Raw genomic sequence first — 19,142 nt, 5'->3', positions numbered from 1 at the left:
TTATAAAAAATGCTCAGTTTTTTCTGTAATATTTGTATAGGTATGTAATCGTAATTTTAAATCAATATTCTTTCTATGTCAGCTACATTAGTTGCAGATAATACTGTATGTGTTGGACCACGACATCTAGTCAACATATTTCATTTTTCCTTCAAAAGGTATTGACTAAATAGGTAGGCACATACGAGCTTGAAGAGAACCATGACGGTTTTAAGGCGATACTAAATCCCAGCGACCTTGAGCAATAAGAGTTCATTAACGACTGCCCTTCCGCCATCTATGTGACAAATTAGCCTGTAGTTCAATTTCTTCAAAGAGTAATGTACTAATCTAAATAAAATTACCTACAGAAATAAAGTACAAACTGTAAGATTAACTCTTCTTAGTTTTATTATAAACAAATGTTTCATGTCGAGCAAAAACTTGTTTAACTATAAAGAAAAATTATATTTCAGAATAGCTCTGGTGTGTTAACTATAACCAACAACAAGCATTGGTAACCTAGAAATAAGACTTAAGGGTATGTGTAACAAGATAAACTAGCATTCATAGCTCCAAATTCTATATTTTCCGAACAAAACTTGTATGAAAGCACATTGTTTGCGTGTTTTCTCGGTACCCTTCGCCTTGACGATTGAAAGCACATTTGCTCACCGCTCCAGATTCGTGTCGTTGTCTATACCAGCTGAAAATAAAGTCTAAAATTGTATGTAAGGTATTGTATATTCATTGGTTTCAAAATTAATTAAAGTTTCTAGTTGTTATAATTTAAGTGTCGGTGATGCCGGTAGATCCGTTGAAGCCTCACCACGGAGCCCTCGGTTAGATACTTGCTCGCCACGTACTTTTGATATTTTTTTTTTCAAATTCATATGTGTAGCTTTAAGCCTCTATTGCTGATGACAATTGATAACACAAAGGGCTATCTTTCTTTTGCAACGCTAATATGACGTTTGTGCAGAAGTGCTTAATGAATATAAATTATTTCCATATTACAAGCAATAAGTCTGCGAAAAGGTACGCGAATCAAGTTCATTGACTGTAGCTATGTTTATTCAATGCTTCATAAGGTTGGCAACAATTGTGATGGTGCTACGAGGCTAGGTGATCATATTATAACATCAGACATGAATTCTCGTATGTTTTGCTTGTACCTCCTACAATTAGCCAACCAACAGGCAAAAACCTTAGTGAATACGAGGTCGCTCCTGGAAGTCTATGAACACCCCAGGAGTGTTCTGAACTGCTGGAAGGTGCTGGGATGGTGGAATGACTGCACGCAAAATGGACCCAACTGAGTGGGGTCTTATTGCGGAAACACGAGCCATTTACCATCTACTGCAGCTTTGTTTCCTAATTATTTACACGCCATGGATTGATTATCGTCATACTTGCTATAAATTGCATATTCAAATTCAAATTCAAAAACAATTTATTCATGTAGGTCACGGAAATGACACTTATGAATGTCAAAAAAAAAATAAAAATATTGTTTCTTATTGAATTTACCGCTACTTCGTAAAGGGTTGAGCTAATGAGAAGAAGTAGCAAGAAACTCATTGCCACTCTTTTAAGTCAAGATTTACATTTTAATTGTTTTACAAATCATTTCAATTACAATATATGCAAAGTGACACAACAAAAATACTCAAATGTCACATATAAACACAAGTCTTATTGAGTATAGTAGATGCATCAATCCACACATACCGTAAATAAATAGAGGCATTATGTGAGCATTTCATAAAATAAAATATATAATAACCTTAGCTTTAAAGGAAATAATAATAATAAAAAACACATCAAGCAGACCTCCCGGTAATAAGATCATCCAGCCACCACGAGTAGCACCCGTTCACGAGCTTGACGCATAGACCAGCCATCGCCTCCCTCGACCATATTTTAGGGAAGGGAACGGAAGGGAACCCGCCCCACGTTGCCGCCACAAGCAGAGGCATTTAAGCGAGCATGACGATACCTGTCACGAGAAATCTACCGAATAACAAAACAATTCAAGTTCATCTACATATTATGCAATACTTACTAAATGCCTCTACTTACAATTTTGTTTCAAATTACATAATTCATGATAATTATTATTCTTATTAAAATTGATTAAAAAACAGAAACAATATTAATATGTAAATTATATAATTATAATGACATTTATCAAACTAAGACAGACATGTAACAGCCCAGCAGCTCAGTCCCAAGGGTTCTTCAGATCCAGATATTCAGATATTTTATAGTACCCTTTTGTATACAACTTTTTCTTTAGCACTGATTTATATTCATTTAAAGGTAAGTTCTGAATGTCAATAGGGACCTTATTATAAAAACGTATACATAGACCTCTGAATGAATTTGTGACTTTTTGAAGTCGACTTACATGAACAGCAAGCCTATCCCTATTTCTAGTATTGACATTATGAGTGTCACTAATTTTTTTAAACGAATTTATATTTTTTTTACATAAACAAGATTTTCATATATGTATTGCGATGTCAAAGTCAAAACTTTTATTTCCTTAAATTTTTCCATTAGTGACACTCTTGGTCCTAATTTATAGATGGCACGAATAGCTCGCTTCTGCAGTGTGAAAATGGTGTTAACATCGGCAGCATGTCCCCAAAGTAAAATACTGTATGTCATCAGACTATGAAAATAGCTGAAGTATTTTCATCCGTAAGTTGCCGAATTTTTTTAACTGCGTATGCTGCAGAACTAAGCTTTTTCGCCAAATTCATAGTATGAGGACCCCACTGAAGTTTGGTATCTAAGGTACTCAACTCATCGTCTTTTACTACAATATTTGTGTCAACCTGTCTAACATTAGGCAGGGAAAATTTAATACATTTGGTTTTTTTTCATTAAGAAGGAGATTATTCGTAGTGAACCATTCCACTACTTTGGAGATAGCATTGTTCACGTCATCAGAACCAGTATGCTGTCTATGTAGTTTAAAAAGTAAAGAAGTATCATCTGCAAACAATACTATCTCATGTTTATTTTGTACAAAGTATGGTAAATCATTTATATTAGGAATATTATACAAGGAATAGGAATGGCCCAAGAATCGAACCCCGCGGAACGCCCTGTTATTGAGCGACCCCTTGAAAAACCAAATTGTTTAGTGCTCATTAAATTGTTACCATAAAAATGATTAAGCAATTGTTGTAAAATAAGCTTTTCAAATATTTTACTTAGCGTCGGTAGTCGTCGATATTGGTCTAAAATTTGTGGGGTCAGAAGAACTACCGGCTTTGAATAATGGAATGACTACTCTGTTTCATCAAATCAGGAAACACACCATTGTCAACACATAAGTTAAATATGACAACCAAGTATGGAGCAATACAATCAGCTATGGAGTGAATTATTTTAACGGAAAAGCCATCAAGATCAGCAACCTTTTACAATTCTACTGATTTAAAGGCTTTCATTACATCATTGTAAGTAACATGAGTGAATTTGAACTCTATTTTACATTCATTTACAGAGACTATATATATTTAGACATAATTATAGATTCAGCAAGAGTGGCAGATGACATGGGCCTTGGTGGTGGAAACTGGAATATCAGCAAAAAATCTTTCAAAAGTATTCAAGATTTTATTATCATTTATTTTTAAACTAAAATTTAAGTTGCGAGGTTCGTTTCTTCTCACTGTTTAATACTTGCCATGAGCTATTTTTAATTTTATTACTTATATACATTGATTTTGCTAAGGTACATGAGCGTTTAAATATCTTTGAATAATTTTTTACATAGTTAGCAAATCTTTCTGAGTGATTATACAATTTTTCCTCATATTTCCTCCGGAAATTATACTCACTGAGTATAATTTCCTCCTGCTAATTTGAATTCCCACCGTTGCCCAATCACTGAAAGACAATGATTTATTTTTCTGTATATACTTTGGCTTAAATATAACATTATATTCACCTTTGATAACATCAATAACAGAATCATATAGTTCATTCGAGTCCTCATAATAATTTAAACTAGGTAACTTCATTAAAGTATTTGATCTAAAATTATTTCGGCGACTAGTGTTCACAGGTACATATTTAACACTGTACTTACTTAGGTTTACTATAATTAAAATTAAAAGTGGTTAGTAGGCCACAGTGGTCTGATTCTAATTTATTTATAATTGAATTTGACTGTGGAACAATATTGGTAAATATATTATCAAGACAGGTTGATGTAGTCACTGTAATTCTAGTTGGCTCTAAAAATTAATTTACTAGAATATAGCATCGAAATAGGGATATTAGCTAAGTGCTCAGGCAGGATTCAACTAATAAATATACATTAAAATCTCCACAAACAAGAATATTTTTATAACTAATTTTAAATAATACTTCATCCATAATTTTTTCAAAAATGTCATATGATGCAGCTGGTGGCCTGTATACACTCATTACAACAAGCTGCTCAAGCTCTATACAGGCTATCTCAATAGTTTGTTCAACTGACAGGCTCACAATATCTGAACGTTCTTTATATTTTAAACTGTTATCAATCAGTATTAGAGAGCCTCCGTGTATTGCATTTTGTCTGTTGAACGAACTAGCAACCTGGTGCTTGCCAAAATTAAACATAAGCTGATGACTTTTTAACCAATGTTCTGTTAAACAGTATATCAATATCATTATTATTTAAAAACAACTCAATTTCCAAGTCTTTCCCAGACAAGCCCTGAATATTTTGGTGCACCAGGTTAATAAAATTTTTATTATTAAATTTATCTAATACGGGTGTGCTATGCTTTATATTCAAGTTATTATTTTTTGTTGTATTAGATTTCAAATTTCTGCCGGAGTTGTTCTCAGTTGTCTTATCAACTAGTTTAAATGGTTTGGAAAATATTCCACAGTAATAACAGTATAATATAAAGTAATACCACTTTCCGCTGTCAGTTCACGGAAGGTTGTTACTGATGATGTAACAAGACCTAATTAAGTTTTTATGTAGGTAAGTAAAAAAACAATATTTTGCAACCAAATTTAAATTGTTTATGTAGGCTAAGCGTTAAGAAATTATGAAATATTATGTACTACAGAATTTTAGTTCTTAATTCTAAAGATTAACAAACTAAGCCTGGGCTCACCTAAACTTACAACATGGGAGTGCCAGTCAGACAACATACTTTATCCTTGCATTGACTAACAACTAGACTCCCATCACCTATTAAAAGGTCGTCAAAAAATGTCCCGAGTGGCATTGTATATACGTATTAAGACATAACTTTATAACACACAATAAAATTAACCCCTTATTTAGTTATAATGTTCATTCTATTTGTATACGCTCATTAGAAGTAGTAACACTACGTTACGAGCGAGAAGAACGTGAACACGAGGACATTTTGTTTAAGTAATTGAAATATAATTATTTAGCAAAATTGATTAAAAACGTCAAGTTGCACAATTTTGTTAATTTAAAGGGTCACTTACCTCAAATATGACACTCCATCCTTGTTAAGTTTGGACATGCTGTTATTTGAACAGTTTTTCACTGAACACTGTCATTGCGTGGCGTTGTTTTCAAAGCGCGGTCAAGACGCCTAGGCAGAGGTTTGCTACAGACAGTTTTTAAGCGCGATTCGTATTCTGGTTGGTTATTGTACATCAATGTTGCTTTGCTAAATGTTTTACTAACAAAACCATACTTAGATATGACGATTTAAGAAAAGCAACGAAGTAATTCTATAGAGTATGAACATAAACGATTGTCTTGTTTCAAAATTTTTATTTTTATTTATTCATAGTTTATTTCATGTGTAAATGTTACTTTACATACCCTGCGGGCAATCAGATCTAATCAGCATGGGGGGCAAGTGGGACACTTTTTGGGGCAAGGCTTGTAACATTTTTGTTCAGGAGGGGAGAAATCTATTATAAAAGATGTTTGAGAGCTAGTGTAGTCAAAATGGTAGTCATTGAACTTGGCTTCTACGCTGTATTTAACATTTTCATTCTTATCATCAGGATCTGTATTTAAAACGTATTTTAAAGGGTAAGGACCATGAGGCGCGTTGCTAACATTCGAGGGCTTAGTGCAAATTGAATATTCTCCTCCATGTCTTATAATTCTTATCAGTGGCTGATTGCAAGGTTGGGGTTTGCAGCAGGAGGGTAATGATGGGCATACACCTAAACATTTAGGTGGTGCGCAACAGGCTGAATGCGAGCACGTAGGTTTTGCGCAGCAGTCTGACGGGCAAGGGGTGCATTCACGTGATTTCATACAATTATGTTGTTCGATCTTTCTTAAAACGGAGCAAGATATGTGACCTGGGCGCCAACCACAGCGTAACTGTAAAAGAAAGGTGAAATAATTAAATAACCCTAATACCATCGTCATCAAGTCCACAATCAAACTGGAATGAATTTGCTCGTTTCCATGTCGATAGAACTATAAAATTTCATTATATCGAATAGAAATTATAATTTGATGTAATCATTTAGTTAACGAGGGGTTAGGACTTCGAGCTACTTAATGTATTATAGATATGCCCGTGAACGCTGGAGTGCCCCAAGGCTGCGCGCTTTCTCCTACACTGTATCTTCTGCATGAATTGAATGATATGTTGGACATCTCCAACATACATTGCTATGCAGATGGTGATGCCGTATACACGGGCCATGCAGGTCTCTCTCGGGGAAATCGTCGACCAGTGACGGGAGAAACTCTCTTCGATAACACCTTTTTTATGGAGAAGGAGGACAAACGAGCGTACCTGGTGCTAAGTGATCATCGCCGCCCACATTCTCTTGCAACACCAAAGGAATCATAGGAGCGTTGCCGGCCTTTAAGGAAGGTGTATGCGCTTTTTTTTAAGGTACCCATTTTGTATAGTCCCGGAAACACCGCACAAGGAAGCTCCACATTCCACAGCTTTGTAGTACCTACTTGGAAGAAAGCTCCTTGAAAACCGCACTGTGGAGGACCGCTACACACCCAGATGGTGGGGATGATATCCTAACGTGTGGCGTGTCGTGCGAAGGTGGAATTCATCTCTTCGGAACGCTCCCCGTGATAAATGGGGTAGAAGACACACAATTAAACGACGTCTCTATGCAACGTCAAGTGATCCAGCCGTTCATAGGGCACTGGGTCCCCGACAATTCGAGCTGCTCTGCGTTGCACGCGGTCAAACGGATCGAGCTGATACAGGGGTGCGCCAGACCAGAGATGAAAGCAATACTCCATTTGAAAAGGCATTTATTTTTTCAAAATTGATTCCTTTATAATTCTTTTTGATGTTGTTTCTAAGATACTAGATATTACTACCGCTTTGGAAACAAATGGTGCTCTGAGAGAGAAGAAGCGGCGTAAGAAAGTCTGCCAGCATTCTTTTTCTGCGCTCTTTTTCATAAAAATATGCAATATTGTACTGTCATTGCTATTGCTATAAAATAATCATAATCTAGTCCCAGGCTATCCGATCACTTAAGATATTCAGCTGTGGAGTAGTAGGATTTACGACAGAGCTATTTTTTAATAAAACATTTAAATTTATTTAAAGATAATGCCTCAACAGTGGCTGGGACTTTATTATAAAAGTGTATACATTTACCCTTATGTATCTTACGATTATGTGGCCGGACCTGCGCTTAGTAGAGGGCTAGAATGTGGGCCGGCTTGAAGTATTGCCATGCTCTATTTATGACGCCCAGTTTCTTCAAAGCCAATTTGGCTACGCCCTCTAGATGGTCATAGAATTGGCAATCTCTCGAGATTTCGAGACCCAGTATTCCGATACTAGGCAAGGCTTTAAGGGAAGTGTTGTCGAAGAGCGGTGACACGACAAATGGGGTTATTTTAGTGGTAAATATTTTATCATTGTGAAAAAAAAATCTGAATGTGACTATTTTAATTTCTTGTGTCGAGCTAGCTCTATACCTAATGGATAATTGTTTTGGATTAAAATTTATATGATTGTATAGGGAATCTAATTTTCTAGATATTAAAGCAGAATTATTTGTAAAACAAAATTCTAATAGTTTTTAAATAAACGAAACCGATTGCTCAGTGCTGCGCGCTCATCTGTATGAACCGAGATTGCATTTTAGTTTTGCCATACTTATTCAGAATCTTCTTAATACACTTTCGTTGTAGGTATTGTGCTTCCAGTAATCCAAGCAACTTTATATTATTACCATTGCATTCGCAACTAAAGGATTTATCTCAATAAAATGTTTAAGTAGGGATAACAGAGAGAGTTGGCATAGCGACATCGCATTCTGCACGGTCGGTCGTACGCCAAGAAAGGGAAGTTATATATTTATATTATTAATATGTAAAAATACCTGATGTTGCGGGGCATCTTTAGCAGTGTAGAGCCAACCCATGTTACGTGGAATGGGGCCAGGCTTGACGTCATGTTTCACTAAGCAACGATGTTTCGGTAAATCACACCGGCCCAAACAGCTTACTGACGATTTATTTGCTACACACAGAAACATTTTTATAAATATGAAGGGTTTTGATTCCGTCTCCAGGATCAGATCTCGAAGTCTGTCCGAATGCAGCGGGGAGTCAGACAAGGCGGTGTCATATCGCCGAAGCTGTTCACCGATGCGTTGGAAGATGTCTTTAAGATTCTGGACTGGAACAGACTGGGCATCAACATCAACGGCGAATACATCACTCACCTTCGATTCGCAGACGATATCGTAATCATGGCAGAGACCATGGAAGACTTAAGCTATATGCTTGATGGCCTCAACACAGCTTTCCAAGTAGGTCTCAAAATGAACATGGACAAGACAAAGGTCATGTCTAATGTCCATGTCGCACCTACTCCCATAACAATTGGGAACTGTACTCTCGTAATTGTCGACGAGTACGTCTACCTCGGACAAACACTCCAGTTAGGCAAGTCCAATTTCGTGAAAGAGGTCACCCGTCCAATCCAACTTGGATGGGCAGCGTTCGGGAAGCAAGGAAGACATTTTCATCCAGTGTGCTTTCCAGTGATGACTTACGGTAGGTATCTCATACGTGGTTGATGAGAAACCTCTAAGCTATGGTTCTAAGGCTATTTGAACAGTTTCACAAAGATGAGACTTGTAAAATATAAGGACACTTACATCGCCCCGGTTTGCAGCAACACGCCATTATTATTATTGCAAGGGAGTGTTAAAGCCTGAAAAGTAATCGTTTTTTTTTTATTAATTTAACATAGAAAGACTAGGCTTTGTAATAATGAAGCAAATTTATGTAATTGTGAGCGCATAATATTATGTTTGTATTGGTGTTAACGCGTCGATGGCGAAATGGGTCGAATAACCTTTGACTCCACGTAACTGTGTTTTCGGTTTTCGAATTCATATTATTATGTATGTTTATTCAATGCTTTCTTGTGATTCTTTTGGTGTTGCAAGAGAGTATAGGTTGCGGTGATCACTTACCATCAGGTGACCCGTACCTATGCTAGTTTTTCCTCCTGTTACATAAAAAGATTTAACTTTCTTTTTAAAACAAATGATTGATAATTAATAATTATTCCAATAAACTAATTTCTGAATTCAATAACGATGTTACTTAATTCCCATTTAATTTGATCAATGAATAAAGTGAACTCAAAAAAAAATATGAAGCGATTACATAAACATTCAAATTGTATTTTTGTCAAGGATAAGTTACGATTTAGGGTCGTATCGTATCGCTAACGTTCCTGACGTTTTACGATGCGGACAATATTGCTTATGGAATTTTTAACTTAATAAATATATAAATATGTAGATATACGTATACACATGACTGAGCATGTAGTGTTTTCTAAAATCTTTGTTTTTAACAACTTTAATAACTTTATATTAAATGTAGATATCGCAATTTAAGAGGCCAAGAATCTGAGGAATAAAACTTAGAAAACTGATGATGAGATTGACGAACGAGAAGAGCACGACGTTCAGCTGATGGTAATTGATACGTCCTGTCCATTACAATGCAGTGCCGCTCGGGACTAGAAAAACCCAAATATTCTGAGCGGCACTACATTTGCTCTGGTCACCTTGAGATATGTATAAGAAGTTAAGCCCAGTAATTTCACAAGCTACGGCGCACTTAAGACCGAAACACAATAAAATACATTACTGCTTCACGGCATAAAAGGCGTCGTTGTGGTACCCATAATCCAGTCAGCATCCTGAGCAAAGGTGCCTCCCACTGGTATCTTCCTAATTGAAATCTATCCAATACATTTTTCATGATGCGCACACAAATGAAAAACTCTTTATTATTTTGTTGATATAGATTACAAATTGGTATTTTGTTTAGATCTCCCATCAGCTTGTAAATATAACCTTTCTATTAAACTGTGGTTAACACTATGGATGCCACTATAAATAATATTGTATTGTATTTTTTTCTTTTTTATGGAATAGGAGGACAAACGAGCGTACGGGTCACCTGTTGTTAAGTGATCACCGCCGCCCACAATCTCTTGAAACACCAGAGGAATCACAGGAGCGTTGCCGGCCTCTAAGGAAGGTGTACGCTCTTTTTTTGAAGGTACCCATGTCGTATCGTCCCGAAAACACCGCACAAGGAAGTTCATTCCACAGCTTTGTAGTACGTGGAAGAAAGCTCCTTGAAAACCGCACTGTGGAAGACTCCATAATAAATAAAACTCCTACCATCAGAAAAGTTATTTAGTCTAGTAAAGAAGTATACAGAACAAAATAGTTAACTTACTGTTTATGGATTTATGGTGCTTGTAACATATTGTTTCGTCTCTATCATATTTTTTTAGAAATATCCATGGTTTTGTTATGCAAGAGAAACTACATTTTTAATGCATATTTAGATAAATTTCTAAAAAAATATGACAAGTTTTAATAATCCCGACTAATGTGGCAAATGCATTGATATTTGATAGAACTCTATTTTTCTTATATACGTCTGAATTATGGATTTATCAAAAAGAGGTTTTTAGCATGCAACGGCTATTTAGAGAGACTTATCCTAAATATTATGCGCTTATTACACTTAACTGAATTTAGTCGTCTAAATCTAGTCGTTACTGAATTTAGACAAGTATAATCGAATTGAGCAACCTTGCTTCCTAAATTCTGAAGTAAGGATGGTTTCTGGCTGCCTAATTTATTTAGGTGCCTAATAGAAACGTATTTAGGAAAGTGTTATCGATTTCAGTCGCTCGTGGCTCTTCGTGCGTGGAGGACGTATCCAATATACGTTTTATGTTCACAAATAATAAATAGTAATAGCCCCAACAAGTTTCAGACATAGTTTTTGTCAGCAGGGCTTGGGATATTAAAGAAATGAAATTAAAATCTTGATATGAATTTCCTGTTGCAAGAAATCTTAGTGTTACGACCAATTTTTCTTTTACGCTAATACTATCGAGTAGGAGTAGTACTGTAGTAGAGATAGTTTTTTGCTTTCGAATAGACGGTGTCACAAGATTTAATTATATGTCATACGATCTTGAATCCATTCGTAGATAATTCTAATCTGCTGGTACTAAAACACCTATACTCTTTGTAATGTTTGCTTTGTTGCAATTTGTTTCCAAAGTTGCTTCTGAATTTAGACGACCGAATTGAGTGAAATGTAATAAGCGCTTTATAATTTGCTCTATAATTCTATCTAGTTTCACTTGATGTGATTGTCGCGATTTTACTCGCAATAACACACACAAATTAATGCGGTTTGGAAACGTTTGGTTGGTAATAGCTGTGACAAAGAACTCCTAATCACTTGTCCAGTAGCAGTTGTTACACAAATATACTACTCAAATATCAGTCGATATTAAAATACCCGATGTTACTAAATACTCGTAATCAGTCGTCGAGTGACAGCTGTTACTCAAATAACATTGATAGTTACGATGTGAGTGACTTCCGGAGCGTTGTGACTTTTGAACGTTGTTACTTTAGTGTGACATTCCAGAATGGTAGATCACGATGACTTTTTCACCGTTACATTATTTATCACTCACCTCTAGACTCTCATCACTGTTCCTAATAAAGGCAGAATAATAATAAGCACATGATCGGATTTGGTACGTATCGGTGCGGTGGGCGTGGGTTGATCACCTCACGCCAATTGGTCCGCGTCGTACTCGGTACAGTCCGGACGGTAATTATATTAATTTTGTGCGACAATGCGACATACCATTCAAATGGTCCTATACCGGCCGCGTTCGATGGTTCAGCCGGACCAAATCCGACTATGTGTTAAGGCTATAACAGTTTTCTAACTAACTTTAAATTCTATTTTTGCTAGAAAGGTGGTGCTTTCCGTGTGGTTGCATTGCATCATTTGCAAAATGGTCGAGGTCTGACAATGGTATCCATGAGAAAACCAAAAAAGTCTTAGGTATGTGCGCGACAAATGGACGAATAACTCAGTAGCACGCCAACCGATTTCGTTTACCCTTTTTAATTGAAAAGAATATACTTTAAGGATACTTTGGTGAGGTTCTGACTTAGGGATCCATGACAAAGTAACGGAACTCTTCAGTTCTTAGGAGCAAATTAACGTTAGGTACTCAGCCGAATTTATATGCTATCCGGATATTTGAGTCACCTACCGTAACGTCGTTATGGTCAAGTAATTGTTGTTGTCAAATATGTTGATCGATGGAACTCTTTAACGACTTACAGTAAGGGTGCAATCTGTAGCAGAATTTCAAACTGTCTGTAATCAAATTGCAATGTGCTTACGTTCATTGCTGCATTACAAAATTCAGTAAGTCTAATTAGACTACATATTACAATACATATTCAGACAAATTAGTTAGTGTTCCACTTCAGATTCACTCAAACGCAAAAAATAAAAAAAAATAACAAAAAACAACCGACTTCAAAAAACTATATTATACTAATACAATAAATATAAAATATAATATAAAATAAGAACTTAATTCTTAAAATATGAACCTCTTTTTCAACCTACCTTCTAGCACTGCTATAAAACCTTGATAATGAAAAAGTTCAGTGAAGGATATAATAATTGGATACGTTATATTCTGTCAAACATTTATTAGAAGAACTACATGTAAAGATTTACATGTAGTTCCTCTCTCAAAATATATCATTTTTATTCTTGCTTAGATCTCTTCATGGTATGCTTTTTATCTTGTACAATATGTTTAATACGATACATTTTTAGAGCTATTTTAAGTAAACATACAAATGTAAGTATAATTGCGATATAGATGCACAAAATGTCCAAACACCAATATTGGTAGAAAGGTATATCAACGACTCTATTACGATAGTTCAGATGTGGATGACGAGCTACAAACTCAGTCCAGTAGATGGCAGTGTTTAGTGCTGATATGGGTCGGTCATGCCACGCTCTTGACAAACGTGTAACATTTTCACGGAATCTGTAAAACAATATAAACAAGCATTATTATACTTTATTATAGTTCAATCTTGAAATGAAATATATCTTAAGGATCCGAGCCAACAGTCTTGAGGAATCGACCGGAGCTTGGTTACCTCTCTCTATCTATCTTACCTCGTCTATAAAAAATAGAAATGAAAAGAAAAAAATAATTTTCTTCTAATATTCTGTAGATATAGGTAATAATATAAATTATAATAAATTTCGTTTATTTCAAAGATTACATATACATTTTTTAGTGGTTGAGACTTCCCAGTAAGTTGTCTTAGGACACTTGTATTGGGAATATCTCGCAACTTCCTTAGCAGATAACTTTTTATTTAGTAAACAATATAGAAATAAACAGAAATGATTAAAAACCAAATTTTACAATTTACAATTAATTGTGTGTGTTTGTGTGTGTGTGTGTGTGTGTGTGAGTGAGTGAGTGTGTGGATGTGGGTTTGAATTGGACCTTTGATTGGGTCCATGTCCATAGGTACTATTATTTTTTATAAAAAGATAAGCTGTATATAAACCGTCAAGAAATTAAAACGCGATTTATTCCAGGCAACCTGAACTGGTTGTAAAAAAATAGTTATAGTTGATAAGATAACACTAGGTAGTAGGTAACAGTAGTAGCTATCGGTATTCATATAATTAAATTAAATTATTAAATTTATTATTAATTATTATTAAATTTTAATATAAACATACAGTAAATAAAAACAAGATAAATTTGTCACAGTGATAAATAATAATTTAGGAGTATTGTTTGAAATATTGGAGAGTTTGAGTCTTTCTGATTTCAGTTGGAAGAGATAAGTTTCCAATAATAAGTAAATAAGGTTCCATAAGTTAACAGCTTGCACAGTGAATGAACTGTTAAAGATGGAAGTTTTATGAACAAGTGTAGAAAGCAAGAGATCATGGACAGACCGAAGATTTAAAAATAGAGTACTGTCGTCGTTGTTTCTGACTGATGAACGTCCGCACGATACGTGCCGTTAACAAAACAGGTGCCTATTGTATCTGACCCTGTTATTAAGCGAGAGCCTAATGAGATAGTGGGAGGCTCCTTTGCACAGTATGCCAGCTAGATTAAGGGTACCACAACGGCACCTATTTCTGCCGTGTCTGTTTCGGTCTGAACGACGTCGTAGCAAGTGAAATTACTGGGCAAATGAGACTTGACATCTTATATGTCAAGATGACGAGCACAGTAATTGTAGTGCCGCTCAGAATTTTTGGGATTTTCAATAATCCTGAGAGGCACTGCATTGTAATGGGCAGGGCGTATTAATAACCATCAGCTGAACGTCCTGCTAGTCTCGTCCCTTATTTTCATAAAAAAAATAGTGTTCGAGGCTATTTGCTATTAGACCGTTTCCAGAAACGAATTTCAGGACAAATATTGTTGAATTATCATCCTAAATGTCAGTAACCTCGTGTGCTAGGTACTTCGACAATTTGTCTATCTCATATCTCATCTCTAACGAGGTTACTTATATTTTTTTAAATATATTTAGTGGTTGCCAGAAGCGAGAATTTGGCATTCAATTATATGCTTGGTACTTAGGTATAATTATCTAAAAACTGATAGAGATTTCAACCTCCTTATTCATAATGGTCCGCTAACTTTAAACAGCCGCTAAGGAGTGTTTTTTCTCATTCTGACTCAGGTCAATATAAGAAGACAGAGTGAGAATTAGCAATGCCTTAAGTTAGCAGACTATTATGAATAAGGGGGCAAGTCTTTAAAATAAATAAAGACACACTGTGTTATTATGTATATGCTTATTGCAATATTCTTATATGGTTTTCCAGAATATATAAGAATTATAGCACATAATTTGAGAAAGGTGAAGCAGTCGTGTAGCATAAGAGTGTAGACGGCGGATATCTCTTACCATCACCATATGAGCCTTGTATGACGTACTTAACATCACTATTTGGCTAAGACAAAGCTAACAAGTACTGAAAAGTAATTAAGCTATTGAAAACTTTATGTATAGACGAACAAACCGAGCAAGAGTGTTCTCTCACGAAGATACAGCAAAATAGAAATGGAAAGTGAAGCTATTTGTTACCAGTTTCGATAGACAAGCCGTAAACAGTCAACCATTGGATTGGAATAACCTCATAGTGTATTCTAAGTCGGATACAACTAAAAGACACCAATACTTGTTTCAATGTAGACAAAAAAAAATTAAAGTCTAACTCACTGTGGATCCAGAATCTTCTTAAGCGCTGCAACTAGAGTTTCGTTTGTAATTTCATGCCCTTGTATTTGTACACCCAAACCAGACTCTTCAATGCTCGCTGCATTTGATGGTTGATCCCCTAAGATAGGAAATGCCAGGATAGGTACGGAATAATGCAAAGCTTCTACAGCACCATTTAAACCGCCGTGTGAAAAAAACGCTAAAGTCTTCTCATGGGCTGGAATGTAAAAATAATAATCGTGACTGTCTTGCAGCATATATAGGTTATCTTTTTTTTCTAAATAAGGGACGAGACGAGCAGGACGTTCAGCTGATGGTAATTGATACGCCCTACCCATTACTATGCAGTGCTCAGGATTACTGAAAAACCCAAATATTCTGAGCGGTACTACAATTGCGCTCGTCACCTTGAGACATAAGATGTTAAGTCTTATTTGCACAGTTATTTCACTAGCTGCGGCGCCCTTCAGACCGAAACACAATAATGTTTACACAATACTGCTTCACGGCAGAAATAGGCGCCGTTGTGGTACCCATAATCTAGCCGGCTTCCTGTGCAAAGGAGCGTCCCACTGGTAAACAACAGGAGATATGATCAGGCTAATATAGTGATTATCCGCTTACAATCAAAATTATAACAAAATTAAATCAAAACAATGACGTCATAGGTAAAATTCAAAAAATCTTAAAGGCTTTAAATTATAATTTTAAAATATCTCGGTTACGTTTAAAATATATAATATTTTCAATGCAACAAAAATGTTATCCGCCATACTTGCTAACTAGTTAATTATGCTGCTTTTTTCGTTTTAAGTAAAACAAATACGAAAATAGCCATGACAAACTGTCGAGTGTTATACTCGGTTACTTGTCATTGAAGACCTAGAAACTGTCCTGAACAGACATATGTCTGCATTGCACGTGGCTTTCCACGTTACAAGATTCTATATGTTCCACCTGCCACGCCAGCACTTCAAAAAACGCTTAGCCTATATAGTTGCGTAAGCTGATATGAGATATATGCAGCTTTTTAAACAATTGGTATAAACTCGATTTGTTTGTTTATTATATAAGAGCAATTGTTTTTTCTAGTGGATATTTGCAGGTTTAGTTTTTTAGTCTTATGTGATTTCTTAGTGTATATAAATAATTGGGTATTGCATTGTTTCGCACTAAGAAGCTGTGGAATGAGCTTCCTTGTGCGGTGTTTCCGGGACGATACGACATGGGTACCTTCAAGAAAAGCGCGTACACCTTCCTTAAAGGCCGGCAACGCTCCTGTGATTCCTCTGGTGTTGCAAGAGAGTGTGGGCGGCGGTGATCACTTAACACCAGGTGACCCGTACGCTCGTTTGTTCTCCTATTCCATAAAAAAAAGGCCATTAATAAAGTTACACTAGTGAGAACAAAATATAATATTATAATAGTGTTAATGTTATAAATAAATACACATTGAGATTGTTTGAAACCAAACAAATTAAGTGACCAGAATAAATTGTAATGCAAAATGAAAATTAATTCACCTAAAATATCTATTTGAGGCAACCAATCAGCTATGAAAACTTTATTTTTGTCCAATACTTGAGACTTGTTATGCCATTTCCAAATGAATCGCTGTGGCATTGCAGATATTGCGTGTATTATAGCAGTAACTATGTTGTCAGGTAGGCTAGAAGTCTTGACGAGAGACCCAAACGATATGTAAATGACACCGTGAGTGGCGCCTTCGATGAAACTCTTCAAATCCTTAAAAAATCCAAAAATAACATTAAACAGAGATGTTATAGGCAAATCCTTGTATATGACGTAGTCTGAATATAATTTTGTTACTCAGTTAACCCAGGAAAATTGTTATACATTTAAATTCTAGCCTATAAAATAAAATTGTATTAATGTTGTGCTAGGTTTTTCTTTGCAGTTCTTTTCCCAGTAGATAGTATGTTTTGTCATGTACTGCCATAGGTACAGTTGTTATTGACATACCCAAGTGGCACTTTGTGTCCTATCGGTAAAATTTATATCTTTGAATCTTTGTTGTATTGTAGATTTTTATCCGTTTACATGTGAAGAGCGGTCTGTGGGTTTCGTTTTTATTGCTTTTAAATTTAATAATAGTAGAATAAACCTACAAAATCATTTAAGCATATTATGTGCAAATCTCAAATTGAATGCATTCGGTATGAGGAGCAGTAGAACTAACAGTAGTATTGTATTGTTCAGTTCGGATCAGGTGCTGTGTTGAGCTTTTATGCTATGATCTTAAGATAGTAGGTATACATTACATGCCTGGATCAGTATTTGTTTGCACTATTTCTTGTTCATACAGATTGGTTGTATAATAATAATTACTTACTCCAGTTACTTCCTTTGCCTCAGGAACGTGATAACCACTTACACTAATAATATTTGAAGGGTATATATCCGAACCCGTTAGAACAAAGTTATTATAGACAAGTAACAGTTTAATATCTTTTGCTATTTCTTCTAATGGAGGCACTTCACCCAAATACTTAGCGACTTTTAATTGTTCAAGTTTTTGTGAAAAGTAAAATATAAATTTGGTGTAGGTATTCAATATCGACCGTTCAAATCTTTGTAAAACTGTAGGATGTCTTCCACCACCAACGAACTGGAATGGCACATACGCTGGGTGGTAGGGAACTCCAAATCTTTCATAAAGCCATGGCATTATACCGTTTGCTGATATTCCAACTATAGGAGCATTAAATTTGTAGGCGAGTCCCAAACCGCAATCAGTATTAAATTGATCAACGATGGCTAAATCGTATTTTGGCTTTTGCCTAATAAGTTGTTGTACATTTTGATTCGATAACAGCACTTCACAAGATTCTCTTCCATATTTAAGCATATTGAATGAAACAAGAAGAAACTTTACATAAGATTGTCGGTATAACAGACTATTTTCGAATACTGTACTGTTTTCTGCTAAGCTCACATCATAATAGTTTGAGGGAGGTGATTTTTCTGGAAAGTGAGATATTACGGTCAAATTATGACCTCTTCTGAGTAGTTCGTTCAGATATACACGTTGTACTATAAAATGGCTCCTCCCGTGAAAAGGTAAAATTGCCACGATGTTAAGCGTGATGCAATGTCTAAATGCGATAGCAAATACTGTAAATACAATATATATATATTTCATGATAACTTTTCCAATATGTGTGCACTACCGAACGAGTTACAAATAATACTATTTGTATTGGTTTTCGAAAAAACCTTGATATTTAAATAGTATTTATCTATTCTAATGCTTTTTTAGCATGCAGTTGTTCTAGTTTTATTTTGTATTATCGGCTTTTTGTTCAATCCATCAAAGAAAGTAATTATAAATTTGAAGCTGCTGGATTATTATATCGAGTTCGTACCCGAAGGTTAACCAGCAACGTCCTATTAATATGACTTTGCTGTTAATCTGTCCATCCATCTATCTATCAGCGACCTGTGTCTCGTAAATCGCAATAGATAGGCAGATGGACATTTTACATATTTTAACAGCGCCATGTCTTGTTTTTGTCTCGCAC

At 35.4% G+C, this 19,142-nt stretch overlaps 2 protein-coding genes across 2 annotated transcripts; both read right to left on the bottom strand.

The window, feature by feature from the left end:
• Positions 1-5,751: 5,751 nt before the first annotated feature.
• On the bottom strand, positions 5,752-10,887 carry LOC126974141 (keratin-associated protein 4-8-like). The gene is made up of 4 exons (XM_050821576.1): positions 10,715-10,887; positions 9,106-9,161; positions 8,323-8,462; positions 5,752-6,325 (listed from the first exon to the last, which is right to left on the bottom strand). The coding sequence occupies exons 2-4, from the start codon at positions 9,131-9,133 to the stop codon at positions 5,831-5,833; spliced, it is 663 nt and encodes a 220-aa protein (XP_050677533.1). The 5' UTR covers positions 9,134-9,161; positions 10,715-10,887; the 3' UTR covers positions 5,752-5,830.
• Positions 10,888-12,843: 1,956 nt separating this feature from the next.
• Positions 12,844-18,817, bottom strand: LOC126974092 (UDP-glucosyltransferase 2-like). Its single transcript, XM_050821498.1, has 4 exons — positions 17,954-18,817; positions 17,124-17,346; positions 15,601-15,817; positions 12,844-13,376 (listed from the first exon to the last, which is right to left on the bottom strand). Exons 1-4 carry the CDS (start codon positions 18,761-18,763, stop codon positions 13,085-13,087), a joined length of 1,542 nt encoding a protein of 513 aa, XP_050677455.1. The 5' UTR covers positions 18,764-18,817; the 3' UTR covers positions 12,844-13,084.
• Positions 18,818-19,142: the final 325 nt, after the last annotated feature.

The sequence above is a fragment of the Leptidea sinapis genome, chromosome 31 (assembly GCF_905404315.1).
Source record: "Leptidea sinapis chromosome 31, ilLepSina1.1, whole genome shotgun sequence".
NCBI classification, from domain to species: domain Eukaryota; kingdom Metazoa; phylum Arthropoda; class Insecta; order Lepidoptera; family Pieridae; genus Leptidea; species Leptidea sinapis.
Note: the sequence above shows the minus strand (reverse complement) of the source record. Positions and strands in the feature narration are given on the sequence as shown.

Coding starts and splice junctions, on each gene's coding strand:
- LOC126974141 (XM_050821576.1), bottom strand. CDS start 9,133: ATGGCGTGTTGCTGCAAACCGGGGCGAT. Junction 8,463..9,105: donor TTGCTGCAAACCGGGGCGAT/GTAAGTGTCCTT, acceptor TTCTGTGTGTAG/CAAATAAATCGTCAGTAAGC. Junction 6,326..8,322: donor AAGATGCCCCGCAACATCAG/GTATTTTTACAT, acceptor TTTCTTTTACAG/TTACGCTGTGGTTGGCGCCC.
- LOC126974092 (XM_050821498.1), bottom strand. CDS start 18,763: ATGAAATATATATATATTGTATTTACAGTATTTGCTATCGCATTTAGA. Junction 17,347..17,953: donor AGGCAAAGGAAGTAACTGGA/GTAAGTAATTAT, acceptor GGATTTTTTAAG/GATTTGAAGAGTTTCATCGA. Junction 13,377..15,600: donor AAGAAGATTCTGGATCCACA/GTGAGTTAGACT, acceptor ATTGTTTTACAG/ATTCCGTGAAAATGTTACAC.